The sequence below is a fragment of the Idiotropiscis lumnitzeri genome, chromosome 15 (genome assembly GCF_059441095.1).
Source record: "Idiotropiscis lumnitzeri isolate Australia: NSW breed Sydney's pygmy pipehorse chromosome 15, RoL_Ilum_1.0, whole genome shotgun sequence".
In the NCBI taxonomy this organism is placed as follows: Eukaryota; Metazoa; Chordata; class Actinopteri; order Syngnathiformes; family Syngnathidae; genus Idiotropiscis; species Idiotropiscis lumnitzeri.
Window position 1 is genome coordinate 3,398,726 of NC_142405.1, and position 19,512 is coordinate 3,418,237.

Here is a 19,512-nt window from a genome sequence, read left to right on the forward strand (position 1 = left end):
CAGAGCAGTCGAGAGAAAGAAACCATCCGGCCTCGATAATTCTAAAGGAATTTTCTATCAAGTGAAATATTCACAAGCAGGCAAACAAGCGGCGGGGTTCTTCCTTTGTGTTTATTTTAATAACATTTTTGGGGGATTTGGAGACGTAGATCTCAATCTTATGAAAATAATTGAGCGTTCCAGTCCAAAGTGAGCATTGACATTTTTGTCGGCAGAATTGTCCAAGATTGTGCATTTCTTGTAATTGTGGTTACTTCAACCAGAAGCCTTGAAATTTCAAAGGCATTTTAATCGTATTTTTCGGGGGATAATTTTTAATGAACTCAAAAGCGAACAATCATTCCAAAGCTCTCGCATCAATCTCGTGTAATCGAAATTTGGTTTTGTTGCGTTTGCAGCAGCGCTTGACGTCTTTCGACACTCACGTGACGGCGAATCGAGTCGCACGAGCCGCGTCCTTTTTCAGGGCTCCTGCTCGCGAGTCTTGCTTCCTTTGCGCCGGCAACGAGTTCATTCTTTTCAAGGGGGGGGGGGGGTCAATATGGCGACAATTTTAGCCAATGATGTATCCTTGCCGGTGCGGCTCGACATTTCTCAACTGTCATCACCACCCCGCCTCAATTACTTTGAAGGATTGTCCGGGGCAAGGTCGTTGGCTCAGCCGCTCGTTCCCCTTTTTTTTTTTTACTTTTTCCTCAGCATTGGATTACATTTCCCCATATCTTGTAGAATTAATCCATTTCTACTTGAACAAGTTGCACTATTCAGTCAAGCGGAATCATTTCATGAACGCTATTTTTTCTTTGTTTGTTTCCTGTTGTGTGTGTTGCAGCTCTCCTGGGATGAGCAGCAGCGCTGATTTGTCGCCTTTCTTCTTCTTCTTTACTTCCTGCCTCCTCCCTGACATTGTTGGCCAAATGCAGGTGCATTCATTATCCTGTGATTACCCTGCAGTTGGTCTGGCGCTGTATTATTCATTCCGTGCTACATTCCACCCGCGCTGTTGTGACAGCAAAGGTAAAATGAGCGAGCATCGTAGAGCGCGGCAAGCTCGACGGGCGTCTCTAATGAGAAGGCGAGAAAGTTGCTCTCAAGGCCGCCTGCGGGAGATCCGCCACTAATCAGTCTCCCGTCCACTTAGTTTTTGCCTTTTGTACCGTTTTACGACGTCATTGTGCGTCCGAGTGGAAACAGCTGGTGGGAGTGAATTTGCTAAGTAAGTGATGCTTGGCGGCGGCGACGCGACACGACGCGATGCTCGCTGACGCATCATGTTTCAAGGGTGCTTTGAAAGCGGGCCAACTTGGGAGGAATTCCGCCGGAATTGTGTGGAAGTGAGGCGGGGCGGTGAGTCACGATTTTTGGGATCAGTGCACGGGGAAGCCGCAACTCGGCAAATTGCGAGTCAAAGATCTTGAAAGTCATGCGAGAAGTCATCCAGTTCACGGGGCGGCTCTGCGATTCCGTGCTTGGTCTGCCTCGCGCTTAACTCAGTCACTGCCATCCCTGGTAAAATGAATGTACTTTTTGGCTTCTATATCCGTCAATGGCAGTGAATGACGGCTGTGGTGTGAAGTTTGCATGTTTTCCCCAAAATTGTTTGATATGATCTCATACAATCAGTGAAAATCTGCCAAACAGAGAGAACACGTTCCAAATTTTAAAAAATATTTTGCCCTTCTCTCATATGCTTTGTTAGAAAGCTGTGACGAATGAGGTTATGAAATCGAAAGAGCATGATGTCAGCTTTCCGATGATATCTTCTGCAGCCCCAGCTCCTCTCTGGGCTTCTCAGAACGACACTGATTAACCAGTTATTCTCTGCAGATGATAAAGAATGCATGCTTCTTTTTTCGTCGTTATATCGTCTGTCTACATGTGTTGCAGCACCGCCACATCGAAGAGAAGAAGCGTAATCAACACGAGGCAGAGAAGGTCCCCTGCTAAGCCGCCGTACAGTCGTTGTTCCCACAGAGCAGAGGGAAAAAATATCTGTGAGTACATCCGTGCAAATTTTTGTTCGCCCATCTTTGGCGTTTTGTGTTAATCGTTGGCATTTTGGAGTTTAATTCCTGATTTAAAGCCAGCTGAACATCTGTGAAGGAAGTTAAAATGTGCAATCTAGAGAATTGTCCTTCAAAGCAACCCGGTTGCAAGTCTGGCGCTGCTTTATCTGAAACAACCTTCGCTCACATTGTGTTATTCGTGACCGAAACAAGATTGTCCCTTATTTTACGAATGGATAATTTCGGCGTCTCAAGTTGAGAGAGGTTCGTTTCTTCCAGACATGTGCTCATCAGCCAGCCCAAAAAATAAAAACTTGAACAGGAGTCCATCATGATGTTTATGAGAAATGAAAATTTATAAGGTGCTCTCAACTCCCCGCGCACGTTTTCCCGCTCGTCGCAGGAAAAGCATTCCAAAGTCGTCCCCTTCACGTTCTGGCGTGAAGCCCGCCTCGCAGGCGGGTTTTCATCTGGTTGCGGGGGACCGCCCTCATTTCTCGCTCCACGCAGACTTTCCGCAACACAGCAACATTTATATTTCAGCGGCCGCGTATGAATTATGCACAGCAAAGCGGTAAGAAAGGCTTTTAATGATGTCTCGCCGGTGCAAAGTAGCCATCGCGCCCCGTCGGAGGCGCCGGCTTGGGAACGTCCGCTCGACCTCATCCCGAAGCCCGGACGCCGTTTCAGGTTTGCAGTCGGCGCACAGGTTCGGGCGAGGACCTCGGGTTCCGACCCTGTCAGAATATTGATCGGCGCTGACATCTGGCGTAATGATTCTTTGTCAGCCAAGAAAGGAACGGACGGGCCCGATTCTGCTCGTATCGCGCGCTGACTTTTAATTAAGAGTCCTCCGCCCTCTTCTTTTGACCTCGTCATCGTCGGACGCCGTTGATTTTGTGTCAACGGCGGAACGCCTCGATTGGATGCAAACCGGTGATTGGTTGAATACGTACTCGAGATCTAGAACACGGCCTCGCCATTAAAAGTTAAACAGGTTCACTCCTGGAAAATGTCTTCAAGCCGAGATCAGGAACGTTGTCATGTAGGGCATGCATTGTAATTCACTCTGAAATATTTATTTGCGACTGGAAAATGCAACAATACGTATTTCTTTTAATTTTTTTTTTATTTAAATGCATTTTTTTCCCGCAAATAAAATTTGCTTCCTGGAAAAAATAAGAAATTAATAAAGTAAAAAATAAAACCCCTTTCTAAAATAAGTATTACAACAAAATCCGTCATTAAATTTCACTCTGAGCCGGAAGAACTGATGCAAATTTTATTATTTTATTTTTAAAAAAAAATTTTATTATTATTTTTTTTTTTTGGTATTTAAGATAAAAATGCTGCAAAAGTGAACAAAGCAGTAAGACAAACATTTGATTTAAGCCGCGGGGCAAAAATTAATCATTTAACGTCCACGGGCTCTTATTTATTCTTGACTTGGTCACTTAAGTGAGACTCTTAAATGCTTTGCCAAAATAGAAAGGAGTCATCGCTAATACGTCCCAAGTCCAAAATGGAGGATTTAGGAGGCAAGTGTCGTAATATAGCAATATACATCCGTGCCGTTGTTTGTGGTTCAAGGAGAAAGTGATGGAGTTGAACGAATATGTGGTGCCTCTGAATGTTGTTTCCTGATAAGAAGACCGAAGGTCGCAGTTTTTCCACCTTAATTGCAATTGCACATTTCTCTATCGGCACGTTGGACTTTGAAACGGGCTAATTTTGGATGTTTTCAAACACTTCTTGTCGCCAGCTCCCGCCGCCCCGTGTTGTTTTCCAAGAAACAATGTGAAACTAATTGGCCGACGGCGAATGAGAAGGCAAAAGGCAGCGTGTTGTCGTCCTTCTCCTTTCACGGTAGGAGTGGCCGCGATGGGTGTTAACTTCTGTCGTGATGACGAATAATCACCACGCACGCGTTCACATGCCGACGCTTCATTAAGTCCACCTGCACTCTTTAATTACATCCAAAACAAACACGAGACGTTGATTGGCAATGTCAGAGATGCTCTTTGTTGATTTAAAATGTTTTTTATTTTTTATTTAGGTACGAGCGGCTATCGGTAGAACGCAGTGCAGCGATAATAAAAATATTTGTTTGAGTAGCTTGGAAAAAACGAAACACATAACGTGTATTATTAGTTCAATAATAAACGCTTAAATTTCCCATGTCAAGTTTTGAAAAACATAATGGGAATTCTGAGCCGCGATAATAAAACTTGTCCTGACAAATGTTGGATTATGATTAATGTAAATAATACATCGCCATCTCCCCATCGCCGCCACTTCCTGCCTGCAACCATCTTCCCATTAAAGATTCATTGCTTTTTTTTTTTTTTTTTTAGTATTTGTCTCATCGGACTATCTGAGCCGATGTCACATACTGACAGCTTCCTGCACAATTAAATGATAAGCATTCCTCACTCTTTTCCATTTTTTGGACATATTGCGGCAAATGCATATGCTTTTAAACCCCCCCGCCCCCATGTGGAGTTATTCTTTCTCCTCCAAAATGCGTTTGGATTATTTCTGCTCGCCTAACGGCCGAATCCTCGCTGTCAAGAATCACTTGGTCTTTTCGTGATTAAAAATGAGGAAATAGCGAGCGCAAATTGGCGTCTGCAATGCTGAGATGGTCTCATTTGTTGCGAGCATTATCATACGTCTTGTTGTTTTGACAGCGCAGCCGGCGAGATGGCCGCGTGGATACTTTAATCCCGAGAAGCTTCATTACGCTAAAGCAGCTCCGGCCATATTCCCAAGGCTATTGTCTTTCCCCACCGACCGAATGCACTTTACTACCCCGAAACCCTTTAGTACCACCGGTAAAATGTGAGAGAAATGTTGATGTTACCGCCGCAGTGTAAGCAGCGATTGATGTTTGTATACACCGACTGTACGTCTCTGGCGAGCTTCGCAACGTTGCGCTCGTCGAAGTTTGCTTTGCCGGAGGCCAAAATTTGACATGTCTTTGAGCGCTGCATCATTTATGCACCGTCAGCATTGGGATGCGTCGGCCGCAACCGCTAGGTCGGAGGCGCGACGCGTTGACGTCTTTCCTGCCAATGAATGATTCAATCGGAGGCTTTTTTTTTCTTTTTTTTTTTTTGCTCTGCATTTCAAAGTCTAAGTTAGTGAGGGAGGATGTTTTATTTATTTATTTTATTTCATTTTTACATGGATGAGCTCCTGAAAAGATAATTGAGGCAACGCAAAAGCAAACACTGAAGCAAACTCTTCTATCCAAAGGGTGGTTTGCGTTTGTTTTTGGCCGTTCCTGGCATGGGTGGCATTTTATTTTAAAATGGCACGCAAATTGTTTTTCTTTTGGCATCATTATACGTAAAGAGAGTGTTGCTGCACAGGGCGCCATTCAAGCGAGGACCGGCAGTGCTCAGGCACGCCGCACACCAAGCGATGCGCGGTTCTGTAACTTCTTTTCAATACTTACATCACTTGGTTGATGTTTGCGAAGCAATGAAAGTCTGCAATCATGCCCTCAGCTTGTCTGCATTGTCTGGAATGTATTTTAACGACCACATCAAGCAAATAGGTTTTTTTTGTGCTTCTACACTGTTTTGGCATTACTGGTGATGTGATTTTTATGTAGAAGCAGTTGCTTGAGTCATTTGTGCAAGCCAGTGTGTTAATTCATGTATAAATTGCTTATAATTTGTCTATATATCTAGCTGGCTAGCTTATCTAGCTCGCTAGCAAGGTAGCTAGCAAGCTAGCTAGCAAGTTATCTGGCTATCTGTCTGGCTAGATAGTTGGCTAGCTAGCTAGGTTTGTAGCGCGTTCTCTGGCTATCTATCTGGCTAGCTAGCTAGCTAGATAGCTATCATGACCCAGGAAGGGAAAAAAAGAAAAGAAACAAAGTGGGGAATGTTATCAAGGTGACACAACATACAGGTGGGCTAAAATGGAAGGCCATGTGGAGTATCCTGAAACTGAGAGCAACATGGACCAAGGTAAATAAAATTTAAAAAAGAAAGAAAGAAAAATAAGATTCCAGTTTGTCCTCCATTATGCTTAAGACGTGCCCACTTGTGGAAAGCTTAACTTCCACTGAACTGGCTTCAATTCAACTTTACAAACAATTAGCCTTTCAAAGCTGCGTTCCCAGAAGTGACGCCTTTCGCTTTTTGTGCGACGTTGGAGTCACATTTATTGCAAAACTGACAGAGACGTCATTTCATAACAACTTGATGAATTTCCACCAAAAAATGTCTTTGAATCTTTTATGAGACTGTGAAGATGAGTTAGTGCGGCTGCTGTTCGGTCCATTTTATCCACAGCAGTTGCTGATGTAGCGGGATTCAGTAACTGGATCAGCCACTGACTAATGATTTTCTTTCTCATTGTTTTTATTTATTTTTTTTCTATTGGTTAGCCTGTCTTAACCGACAAAGGAGTTGCTTCAGCGTCTTTCTATCAAATTAGCTCCACATTCATAAATTTCTCGTCCCTCTGCATAAGCCCAGCGTTCCTTGAGAGAGGTAATAAAGAGCAGCTTAACTTTCGCCTTCTCTCGCACATCCATCCACGCACTTCTCCGCGTCCAAGTGCGATGCGGGCATCTCTGCTGCCGATGCACACTGCATTTTAATACAATACGCTCCATATACTACATAATGCATTGTATGCTCTCGTGTGTGCTCTCGGTGCCCCTCACATGAGGCTTCACCTCCAACATTCCACTTTGCTGACACATCTGTGAGGCCTCTTTGCAGAAAACAACTCCAAACAAACCCAAAGGACAAGATCGGGAGAGCCAAGAGATGTGTCTGGTTTGGAAACATGGCAATACAGTCAACTATTTGCTGAGTTCGGTAGCATGAAATGCAGGAAATAACTTTTAAATAGTACATGCACACCCCCCCCCCCCCCCCAAAAAAAAACCCAACTCATTTCACAGCATTAGCCTTAAAAATAGATGGCTTACAGCTAAGCATGATTTAAAAAAAAAATGCTCACACAAAAATTTTACAATCAGGAATTGCGTTAAGCCTAATTAGGCCACTGGGGGCAGTATAGGCCATCCCCATTCCATGTCCATGAAAAACTGAACGCAAATAATCCCCACCCACCAGGCAAAAAATGTACTCCTGTCGTGTCCAACTCCAGTCCTTGGAGTAGATTTGGAAAAGGTCGTGTCTCGTCACTAGAGAGACCAAAAGACTTTTGATCGTATCAAACGGATACCATCCTGATGACGAGCGACTGTACCCTTCAAAGGACACCGTTGGTCTTTTTTTTTTATTTTAAGAGTGAGAACAAGTGAAGTTAAATCAAACTGTAATCCCTGTTTGCCTTCTGCAAAGTATTCAGAGCATGATAATTGTCCTCGCCATTTATGCATGACTTCACAAAACCACACAAAAGCCCTGGAACACACGCGCACACACACACCCACACATCCTCACACACACACTCCCGTCACCTTTGGGGCACGAGCCAGCTAGTGCAGGGTGAGAGATTAGCTCACTTGCGCGGCCGATCGATGCATTGATCATCGGAGCATGAGAAGTCACCTGGTCCGCATCGTAGGACGAGCTCCTTCAATGTCAGGACTTGTTGTGTTGTTTGCACCACAAACGCGGCCACACCTCTCCGGCGTAAAATTAATGATTACGAGCAAAAGGTTAATATCCACTCAGCTGAAAATGAATCAAGAGTGAATTAATGAGATCATTACTTGCATGGATTGATAATGAAATTAGTCTTCTTTGGAAGCTGCAGGCTACCGAGGTATTGATTTGGAAAAGAATGCTTTTGTAAGCGGAGCCCTTGACCGGGCGCCCCCTGCTGGGAGGTCCTGGAACTTTTTGGGTTTGTTTGTTTCGGGTTGTCGGAATGACGTCGACACTTTTTTTTTTTTCCTTCGACATCCCGCCAGCAGAATGGAAATGTTGTCATTCTCAGCTCATCAGTGCGGCGCTTATATTACTCATTTTTCCCAGAGGATAAAGAATATGTGACTGTGAGAACTGTCAACTTGTCTTTCTACTTGTATTGATGCACTGGCCTCCTTCCGTTGCGCAAATGCTTTTCGTATTTCAACATACAGTCGTTGCTTTTTAGCGTTAGCGTGGGGAGTGGAAGGCTAAGCTAAGTGGGTGTTTAAATACACTTTGTGTAATTCTCTCGGTTTTATGTTTAGTTTGACAGCCGGGAGTGGCAATAAATAGCTTGAAGTGTTCTTTTTTTAAAAAAAAAATGCTGCTTTGTATTTAACATCAGCTCAGTATTTGTCTCTTTGTGGATTTGCACGCGCACACCTGAGTAGTCATTTATTACTCGTCGGTATCTTTAATAGCCTGTTTTGTCGTTTAAATTGCATCAACGAACATAATGCACTAATGACTTTGCCGCATGCTGTTAGTTTGCTTCTCTGTTGGATTTTTTTAATTAAACTCCAGCCCAAACTTTTTGCTTCGGAGTTGTCGGCTCATTTGGATGCAGGCTTTTTGTTTTCTGCTTTGAAACGTGCATTTTGGGTCCTGGTTCCCTCGCCGGTTGTTAGCGAAACCATAAAAGCGCTATAGCCCAAGTTGTGGAGTGTAGGAGCCGCTTTACAATCGGTTGCTGGAGGAAAAGGTAGAAGATGATGAAAGAGACTGCTCGATGACTGAAGACAGATTCTTCTTTCACTGAGCTTTTTTTTTTTTTTTTGTGGTTTTTGCTTTGGCAGCTCGGACGAACCCCCGCCACCATTAAAAGTCGTTAACATGACGACCATTTGTCAAACAATCGGCGATTGCGCAGACTCGCTTGCCTTCAAAGAGATGAAGGGCACACGTGAGCCTGCCAGATGGTTTTGAGGATAGATGAATTAATCTGGAATCATTTGTCGGATTGCAAATTCACTTGCACAACAGGTGAGCGTCAAATCGCTTCTTAATTGGCTCTCGTTCTGTTTCAGGTGGCGATCACCGAGTTTGTGACTCAGCCCGACTTGACCGCACTCAAGAATTTGACCTTTGCACCGCTCAGATCAGATCAGGTAAGGAAGGATTGATTCTTAACACACCTGACACCGCAGGATAATCACTCACTTGTAATAAATTGCATCTTTTGTCGGAAATCGTCGCTGTCCTGCAAAAAACACTTGTGTCCGATTTAATGATTTATTTTATTTTATTTTTTTATATTTCACATTAATTGTTACGGTAAACCCCATTGACATAAAAATTTAAAAATAAAAAATAGATATTTATTTGTATATTTCAAAAATGGACCTAAGTGTTTTTCACCGGACAGCGGCCTGTGAAAATTTGGCCAAATTCCGTTAAAACTCCTTTCATATCCAACATGCTCCGTATTTTGCGTTGACTAAAAAATGAGTTCAAAAGTGATTAACATCCGTTATTTTCGTTGACCCCACCTCATATTGGTCAAGCCCCGCCCCCAAATCTGAGGAGATAAAAAAATCCTGATTCCGTCCGTCCCTGCCTCGGAACTCGTTTACTTTGTTTTTCTGTCTTTCTGGGCATAGTTTGCAAACAGAAAATTTGTTCGGAATCTTTTTCGCAAACGCATTTGCTTGTGGCGCGTTTTTAAAAATAAGCGATCGTTAACGTGGTCAATCAAATTAAATGTACCGTAGTCAAAAGCTTTTTTAAAATTTTTTATTTTTTTTTTAAAATAGCACAAAGTAATTGCCTCGCCATGAACTCGATATCAAGTCCACATTTATGACACACCTCCAGCCCCCATTTGGAAAATAACGAGGACGGAAACAGAACTTTTTGATCCCGGCACTAGATATCGGCCAGTTTGGTGTCCTGAAACGCATTTTGGGGAAATGGAGCGTCTCCGTTTTGCAAAGTGCAAACTTGAGATTCATGACATCCCCTCACATTGGCACGCACTTCTCTTATTTGGCCCCCAGCTTGTCCCTCACTCGGAGGACCGGTGTCCTCCAGCTTTTTCCGTGCCTCCATCTCATCTGCCGCGATGCTTTATGTGCCAGTGGACAAAGAGTGGGTGGTGGTTTGCATGGTGTCACGGAGGTTTAAACACCCACAGGACTCTGGCCCTCAAGGAGCGGGGAAAAAAAAAAAAACACAGAAGGTCGGAGAAGCCCTTATTTTTCCTCTCCTGAAATGAATTCATCAGATTTGAAGATCTTTTTTTTTTTCTCTCTCCCTTGGGCTCACGCTGCTTATTAGCCGTTCTCCGGTGGCGCTAATGATGTTCTCGCGAGCCGCGTTCGGTTGTCGCCGCCGTACTGCCTTGCGTCTCATTTGTATTCCTCGTATTGACGTCGAGTGTCAAATGTGCCACACGTGGCGGTATCAGACGCCATAAAGAGCTGATCCAAACAGACACGCTATTTAAAATGATAATGTAGTCTGCTCGCGCAATTAAGAGACACGCTAGACCTTGATCTGCCTCGCAGTCTACAAATTATGGCTCAGCAAACATTCTTCCTCCGGGCCGTGTCTCTTTTTTTTTTTTTTTTTTTTTTTTTTAGAGAAATATATCTAAATGATGGCACAGTGAAATTTTGAATTGAATTGGTTGGATGACGCCTGACACACTGGCTCAGTTTGAGCGTTCTAATGGCACATTAGCATGCGCTATGCTAAGCAGCAATTTATAGAATTAGCGCCGTATCGCTCATGTCATTTAACGATGCGTTTTGAAGTCATGATCGCTCGAAATTGGACCGTAGAATAATTGCCTTCGAGGATGCCTTTAACCGTCTATTTTGATGTCCGCGGCATTTCAAGCGACATCGCTAATTCACAGACGATTTCAACGTAAATAATGACAATCACGGATATGAACAAAAATACATAAATAATCCGAATATTTTTCTTATTTAAATGAAGCTTTTACCTTCCGTTGTCTCGCCCGTGCTTTTATTTACCCCCGCCATTTATATTCACAACACCGTCTTCAAATTCATTTAGACTTTGTACCTGCAGGGGGTGCACAGGAGCAAACGCAATTAATGATTCGGTACGGTCGCTCCAAGCTTTTTTGCTTGTCAGTAAATGGTGATGAATTCTCTGTAAGCAACATGTTATAAGAGAACATTGATTGAGAAAGATGTTTTGGTTGACTCGGATAATGCATGTAGATTACATAAAAGCAATAAAGGGAGATTAATGGGCTGATATCATTCGCTCACACCCGTATTAAAAGCAGCCGCCGCCGCCGTCGTCGTCGCGCTGTTTGAGAAGCCGGCGCAATCTTCCCGCTCGCTTCATAACGCAAGCATTAATTATGTATGCCTAATTTATTGGTTTACAGTATCAACGCGCTCGTCTCTCCGTGATTACTGTTTAATTGGTGATTAGATAGCTGCGCGCGCCGGGCCATGCTGGCTGTCATATTTCTTTTTTAAAATCGTCTTTTGTGCACGCCGAGATGTAAACAGCTCGCAATACCTGCATTAAACGCGGAGACGCTCGTTAATTAGCGGAGGGCAGGGTGGGCAAATTAGCGAGCCTTGTAAACAACACAAAGGAAGGGAAGAATACGCTGCCGCGGGATTTGCTGTGCGAGGCCGCCATATTGATTGCTCGCACGGCCATTCGTGTCCACCTTCAGTCGGGTTGGCAGCAATTTTGTTGCGTTCATGCAAATGTCTTCAAACTTCCCAAGAGTGGAAGTTTTTGTCTGGATGTGTCATTTCCTCTTTCGGCTCTTTAAATATATATTCATCGGATTTTTATTTGTTTCTCTTATTTCTAATTTCACTTCTTATCTATCTGTAATTTACTGTCTCAATCTTTTGGCTCCATTTCGTGATTCTTTATTTAAAGGACGAAATTGTACAATTTGGCTAAAATGGGTTTCATTTTAAACCGGAAAAATTTTAGTTTTTGCCCTTTTGTACAATTTCGTACGTATTTCATATGTTTTTGTTTCCACAATTCGGAGTTCCCGCGTGATCCCGAAGCACACTTTTCATGCACGCGAACCCGACGTATGCCAAGTCACTTTCGCTCTCCTCTAGTGCAGACTGGAGGAGGCGTTTGCGGCGTGATGTGTCGGCAGCCGCCATTCAAATGATGACTTGCGCAATCGGGGAGACTTTTTTTTTGCAATATTATTGCGCTTGCGATGATTGGAGGTCATCTCATGAAGATGACTTCCCACTCTGGGACGCATAAACAACACTCAAACGCGCTTAAAGGCCACCGGAGGCTTTTCGGGGAAATCGCGCGGCCGACGCGTCAAACGCGAGACTTTTAACGTTCAAGCGGTTTGGACGTGATCACGTCGTTCATGGCAACGAAAATCGTTTATCCTTGTGGCTTAAAAAAAAATAAATAAGAGAGAGATAAAATAATCCCACGTATCTATTTGTAGTGAATAATTCATGTCAGCCCCCCCTTTTTATTAAAACAACAAAACAGCCATTTTTTTTTTTCGAGTTTGCTTTGTGTTCACACGTGGCTTACTGCAAACACACAAATATTTGATGTCAGTGCCGAAGTCCATTAGGAAACGAGCGACTTCACAAGCTGCCAAAGCGAGCTGGCGCTCGTGCCGCTTCCTCTCAGTGCCGTCCCCCCCAGCCCAAGCCCCCCCCTCCCCTCACCAGCTGGGCGTGGGAGTGCTGCTCCGGTCCTCCAGCAGTTTGGCATCGCTGTTGTTGCTACAGGACCTGCAGCTACACACGCACGCACACACACACACACACACAAACATGCAAGAGTCCTTGTGGCAATCCGCCCCCACACTCGGTCAAACTTTTGCTTCTCTCAAAAGTTGATGGTGGAAAAATGTAGCAAATTGAATAAAAGTAACATTGCGTTCAAATTGTATTGACGGGCTTCAAGGTTTGATTTTTTTTTTTTTTTTAGTTGAGTCACTATCATTTTTTTTTTTTTAAATCAATGATTCGGTCAATTATTTCATAGATGAATTTATGAATCAGATTGTGAGAATGTTGAGGTTTTACATTTGCATCCGTTGTGCGTTGTTTTTCGCAATTTCCCCACGGTAATATTTTTCAAGTGATTTCACCAATTTACCGGACTCATGCGGACTGCTCGAAAGTCAGGCAAGTGGGCCACCAAACCATCTGCGACTCCATTGCAATGCATTTAAAGGCAAAAAAAAAACAAGGCCAAATACTTGTTTTATCTCTATATCACAAATTTATTTATTTTTTTGCTGCTGTAGCCTCATCGTCCCAAATGTCAAACACGATGGCGCTCCCGAACGGGCGGTGACGGCTTGACGAGCGGACGACGTTCATCTATCATGGGGGCGTTGTCTTTAACGGCGTGCTGGGGACGCCGATGAGCCACATCACGCGGCGTGATCCCCGCTGGGAGGAGCAGTTCAAGGACAACTTAGCATGCCTTTCATGCGTTGTAACTCTCGCAGGATGGATCACAGCACTCTGGATGAGAAACAAACGAGTAGGAGGTAGCGCTGGAAAGACACGTGCGTGCGTTTGTGGGTGTTATTGACACATTGGGATCAAAGTTTGAGCTCCCCGATGCAAGTGACTGCAGCAATGCAAATAAGTGCATATTCAAGGATGAGTTATGAAATATGGCCTTTTGAGTGAGTCGGGTGGGGAATATTGTGAATTATTTCAAAGGTTAAAGTCGAGCTCCTCAATTGGAGCCTCTCCATAGGAACCCGGACATATATGTATATAACAGCAGTCCATTTTATGCTGCGGCAAAATCCTTGCTCAAGAGGTACTGTCCAATTTATGACCCATTTATTTCAGAAATTCCGGGAAAAGCGCAATTAAAATTGTTCTGGGATGAACATAACGTCATGGATGTTTGTTCCAGCTAGGTTTTAAGATGATGCATAGCACAGAAACGGAACCGTTACGATTTTTTAGTGACATCCTCCTGACAAATGACACTGGAGACGATGTGCGTCTCGTTTGGTTGGTTGGATACGGTGGATCGCAGTATTCTATTGGCTCGTTTGCAGCACCAGGTGGGCATTTGTGGTAGTGCACTTGACTGGATTCGATCCTATTAGGCTGACAGAATTTTGTTTGCACACTGCCCCCACTGTCAAACGGTGTTCCACAGGGATCAACTTTGAGGCTTCTGCTCTTTTCATTGCAACTGATCCCTTTGGGTTCCCGTTTAAGGAAACGTGGTATTTCCTTCCACTGCCATGCGGTTGACGGTCAGGTGTATCTCCTGCTGAGCAAAATCGACACTTTCTCCTTGAGGCCACTTTCGTTCTGTCTGGAGGAAATAGGGAATCGAGTGCAAGTTTACTTTTTGCTTTCAATCACTGCAAGAGAGGAAGAACTATTCTATGAAATTTGAATTTATTGAGTTGTGCCTTTGTGCTCCTAAAACACAAAAAAAAAAAGAGAAACGCCTCAAAGTAGAAGTTCGACTTGGACTTTGGGAGTGAGGCTTGCTCCGGCAGCCAAGTGTTCAAGGTTAGCGCCACAAAGGGCAGCGTGGGACTCGCCTTGATGGAATCAATGGCGCCGCGTTAAAAGGAGGCGGCGGTGCCAGCCTTCCTTCCCAGGGTGACGGAGTGCTCCGCCGAGAACAGCGGCCGTCCAGCCATCCTTGGCCGCCCAACAGGCGGGATTAACGGAGCCATGCATCATCGCTGTGGCAACCGGTGATCTGTGGCCGACTTATTTATTGACTCGTCAGACGTATCGATTGTCTCCGGTGATGAAAGTCCACACGCTCACAGCGAGTTATGCAAAGTGATAAAAAAAAAGAATAATAAAGATGGCTGAGGTTCCTCTTGTTTCATTAAACGGGGCATTTCAGCTCCCTCTGTGACTTTTTGCCAAAAAACGCAATTTCTAGTTTTGGGGAAACAAGAAACATTTGGTGGCATTTTGTATTTGTTAACTGTAAATCAAAACTACGGATCCTGTTTGATCTTTGTTGTCGGCCCGAGCCAAGGACATGCTCATTAACTTTGGTGTTCGACACATCCTGTGAAAAATGCTTGAGTCTTGAAAGCCAAACTTGAGGCACATGCAAGAGGTGAGCATCTCTGACATGTCATTTGGAGCTAATCCAAATGAGAATTAATGGGCCTTGGTGGAGGTCGTACCTTTCTATTCAAGTTTACCCCCGTTTTCTATTCAGTCTCAAAGCGAGCATCGGCTTTGGGTTCCGTTGATGCCGAGGTAACAACCAACGTACGTATGGCGTTTCTTCTTTTTTTTTTTTTGGGGGTTGTTTTTTTCCTTGACGGAAAACACACCCTGACATTGCCAGCGTTCCGGTTGCAGCAGCTTATTTAACAAGCCATTAATCTCTAACGACAGAGGAGAGCGTGGCAGCAGATGTTTGTTAACAAACGTTCACCGGGCCCTTCTTCAACCTCACGCATCGCCGCCACGACGAGAGGGTCACGAGGCGAAGCGCGGCCGAGTTTGCTGCTTTTTTCCCCTCTCTGTCATATTTGAATAGGTGGATGTATGAAAGAAGTGATTTTTCCATTTTTTTTTTAACAAGTGACTTGTCGCATTCAAATGGCATGAATGAGGAAAATGTGCAGCCTTTTGATGGGAGATGATTACTTTTCATATACAAAGCACTTGTTGGTTTACAATAAAACGTGCTTACAATTTGAAAACGAGGCTTGTTTTGCAGGGTTTATATCCTGATGGCCATCGACACGTTACGATGGGTACGCATGTGCCAAAAATCCGGCCCAATTTGAGAGGTCCACTTCAAGTCAAAGCGACCTGAAGCGCCAGATGTTGCCGGACACAAATGGTGGAGCAACTTGCGCGTTTGTAAACATGTCTCACGACTACAATAAAAATGAAAAATTCTCTTTGGACAAATTGGGCCCAAGCCAAGATACAGTTGTCCTTCATAAAAATCAGGGTCTCACTCATTTTGGTCAGTTATGGCTTCCTTTCGAGGGCTGTTATGAAAATCAAGGAAAATAGTTTCTGAAAATGGGTAACAAAAAAAATAAAAAATCCTGCAAAATCTCAGCGTTATTGTGACACATGACAATTAGAAATTTTGGTACAGACTTTAGTAACGATCGTGGATGTTGACTCGCATGATTTGCTTTCGTGGGCTGCATACAATTATTTACCGGGCCAAATTTGGCCCCCAAGCCTTAAGTTTGACACCTGGATATGGACACAAAAATGTCTTCCCTATGCTAATCACAGCCAATAGGTGTGGGACGTTAGCTGTGGCTTCCTACGAGCGACTGCGATGAATCATCCGGCGTTCTTGTCATTCTTTAGCATTTCCCCGCTACCATGCGGTAGAATTAGCAATTAGCAGTTTAGCGCGCGACGCGGCCACGGCAACACATCTTCTCCGTGCGCGGTCATCAGTATGCTAATGTCAACCACGCAGAGAGACTCCAATTATCGGCTAATGCTCATGATACGTCAGTGCTCTTATTCAATACGGGCGCCGCTAATGAGTGCGATGCGGCGAGAATAGTGAGCACATTAGCGCGCTGGTAAACAACAAGGTCGTTGTGTGTGCAAAAGAGTTGTTCCTCATCATAAAACTAATAATTGTATCTTTTTCTGTCAAAGCTGCTGGCAAGCGAATGGATGCGTGGAAACTGTTGGTTGTGGTTGCTAAGGAAAGAAAGTGAGAGGTAAGGACACTTTAAAAAAAAAAAAAATAAAAAAAAAGTCATCATTAGCGAATGATGGGAAGGCCAACAAAAACGCTCTCATTTTTGTATTTGTTCCATGCGCTCACATTTTCTTTGAGCAAGAGTATTTTAAATTCATCCAGCTGACAAAATGTATAAAATTTCACCATTTTAAAAGGTCACGCTTTGAAAAGCACTGAAGCGTTTCATTCATATACTGTCAGAATCTGATGGAGGGCCATGCCTGGTGGAATTAATTTCTCATTTAGTAAAAAAAAAAAAAAAATATATATATATATATATATATATATATATATATATATATATATATATATATATATATAAATAGAAGAGTACTTGATACCTACGAACTACCATATTTTCCAGGTCTATAAGCCGCACCTGTATATAAGCCGCAATTTTCTATGTTGAAAAAAATATTAATTTACTGCATGAACAGAACGATTTAACATTGCAACAATTTTGCTAATTAAAACAAAACAGACCCAAGAGAAAAAAAATAATCAAGATTTATTTAGCGTATTTTCTGAACTCTAGAGCGCCCCTAGTGGTGAAATAAAATTATTAGCCGCATGGTTCAAAATCGAGGAAAAAAGTAGCGGATAATCGTCCGGAAAATACGGTAGTTAAAATGTCAATAATACATTATCAAGTAAAACAAATTAAAAAAGTAAGATGATTAATATTATGGACATCAACGTTAATCCCTGAAATTTCTGGAACGTTAAACTTTGACGGCGTACAGCTCACTGATAGACGGACGCCACCCCTCAATATCAAATGGCTTCTTGAATGGACAGAAATATTACCCCTCACATTTTGACGATGAGGTCAAATCTGGGACTCGTTGGAGAATAATGGCACGGTCAAATTTTGTTGCCTTGTCACTTTAGAGGTCGGCAGTAATAATTTTATTATAACGATAAACTTTTTAGCGGGTTAGCCAGTGTCACCGCCGTGTCGTAACGTCACATGCTTCTGTGAGTTATTTGAAAGAAAAATCAGCATTCTCTGTTGAAAACAAACAGAAAGATCATCTCTTTTTCACAAATATAAATATATTTTATGTTTTGGTATGTACAGTAGTCATCTGCCATCTTCATCAACATTAATTTTGACGGAGGGGAGGGGGGGAGCAAAGTGCCATGATCGCGTCCAAGTGTGCCTTCCGTACACGGAACAGTTTTTATTTCGTGGAGTTCGTCGAAGGCCGTCGGTGGCAGGTTCTGCTAGACCAGAGAACCTCGAGATATACTCTCCTCCTGTTGCTCCCATTCAAAGTTCTGACCGGTCATTTGGTAGAACATCATATTAAAGGGCTTGTAGAACTTGTGCAGTCGCCGAATCACGTCCGGCTCGATTTTGGGGTGAGTTCTTCCTTTGGACTTGCCCAGGCAGCGGGGAGTGCTGCTGTCCTCGGGCTTCTTCAGACAAGGAAAGCCTTTCGTCTTGTTGAAGTAAAAGTGTTTGTCTGTGACGATCCTCTTAAGGCCCAAGAAGTCCTGGACTTTAGCCATCTCGCCCGCCGGATCCACGATGAGCCTCTCGCCGCTGACAAAGTGCATTTGGGAAAGCGGGAAGTACTGCATCCAGCTCTCCAGGTGCAGCGCGTATATTCCGATGCGCAAAGCGCTCCACGAGGCATCGATGAGCCCCAGGGTTCGGTTTTTGAAGGCAAGAACCTCGAAGGTGGGGATCTCGGGCTTCTTGGACAGAGTCTGCGTGTAGTCCGAAATGGCCCGGGTGACGGGATTGCGCACCACAATAATGAGCTTGATGTCCCTGGCCATGGTGTGGATGCGTTTGGGGGCTTGGTTGGTCACAAAGTAACTGGGGGTCTTCTCCATGGTGATCTGCCCCTCCAGCGTCGAAGGCATCAGGTCTCTGGGGAGAAAAGGCATCAAAAGATCTATTAGCGTGCTGCACGTCGGTTTGGAAGCGCATGATTGGCATGTCTACCAGTGAAACGGGCATCAATGGCTGCATGAAAAAGAAATGGCAACTCAGCAAATGTTCACGTCTGCTGGCGAAGACTAACCAAGAATCCCAAAGACAAGCAAGCCGATCCAACTATTAACAGCCGCACATTAGATTGTGATGAGCAACACGTCGTAGTAGCTCAAATAATTACATCCATGGAGTAATGTGCAGGAGATAAAAGACAAGAAGATGAAACGGCAACCGAGCGAGCATGCTCATTGCTTAATTGACTCCATCTGTGTTACTCCAGGAGCTGTTTTGGAACTTTAATAATGAGTCGGCTGCATATCATTAATACCGGGGCGCCTGGGGTATTGTTTTGTCATACATTTATTATGCATGCTATGTTCACACTCGGTGCAGGCAACTTTATTCTCTCACGCTCTCTCACTCTCGCTCTCTCTCTCACTCTCTCTCTCTCTCTCTCTCTCTCTCTCTCTCTCTCTCTCTCTTGCTCTATCTCTCTCTTGCTCTCTCTCTCTACCTCTCTCTCTCTCTCTCTCTCATGCTCCCTCTCTCTCTTTCTCTCTCTATCTCACTCTCTCTATCTCTCTCTTTCTCTCTCTCTATTGCTCTCTCTCTCTTTCTCTCCATCTCTCTTTTTCTCTCTCTATATATTGCTCTCTCTCTATCTCTCTCTTTCTCTCTCTCTATTGCTCTCTCTCTTGCTCTCTCTCTCTCTTGTGCCCTCTCTCTCTCTCTCTCTCTTGCTCTCTTGCTCTCTCTCTCTTGTGCTCTCTCTCTCTTTCTCTCTATCTCTCTACCTTGCTCTCTCTCTTTCTCTCTCTCTCTCTCTCTCTTGATCTCTCTCTCTCTCTTGCTCTCTTGCTCTCTCTCTCTTGTGCTCTCTCTCTCTTTCTCTCTATCTCTCTCTTTCTCTCTCTCAATCTTGCTCTCTCTCTCTCTCAATCTCTCTCTCTCTCGCTCTATT

The 19,512-nt window shown here is 43.8% G+C and overlaps 2 protein-coding genes across 4 annotated transcripts in view; one reads left to right on the forward strand and one right to left on the reverse strand.

The window, feature by feature from the left end:
• LOC148322223 (uncharacterized) overlaps positions 1–19,512 on the forward strand; it is a 143,181-nt gene that overhangs the window by 49,231 nt on the left and 74,438 nt on the right. For all 3 annotated transcript variants that reach the window (XR_015846703.1, XR_015846702.1, XM_088317830.1), the window contains 4 exons: positions 833–923; positions 1,888–1,994; positions 8,941–9,021; positions 16,516–16,580. Coding sequence is in view for 1 of the 3 variants with exons in the window: in XM_088317830.1 (XP_088173956.1) it covers positions 833–923; positions 1,888–1,947 (151 nt within the window). In the remaining 2 variants the exon portion in view is untranslated. The remainder of the gene's footprint in view (positions 1–832; positions 924–1,887; positions 1,995–8,940; positions 9,022–16,515; positions 16,581–19,512) is intronic.
• Positions 16,906–19,512, reverse strand: part of hs3st4 (heparan sulfate (glucosamine) 3-O-sulfotransferase 4) — a 60,628-nt gene continuing 58,021 nt past the window's right edge. The window contains exon 2 of the mRNA XM_088317828.1: positions 16,906–18,485. Within this exon, the coding sequence (XP_088173954.1) occupies positions 17,831–18,485 (655 nt within the window). The 3' untranslated portion in view covers positions 16,906–17,830. The remainder of the gene's footprint in view (positions 18,486–19,512) is intronic.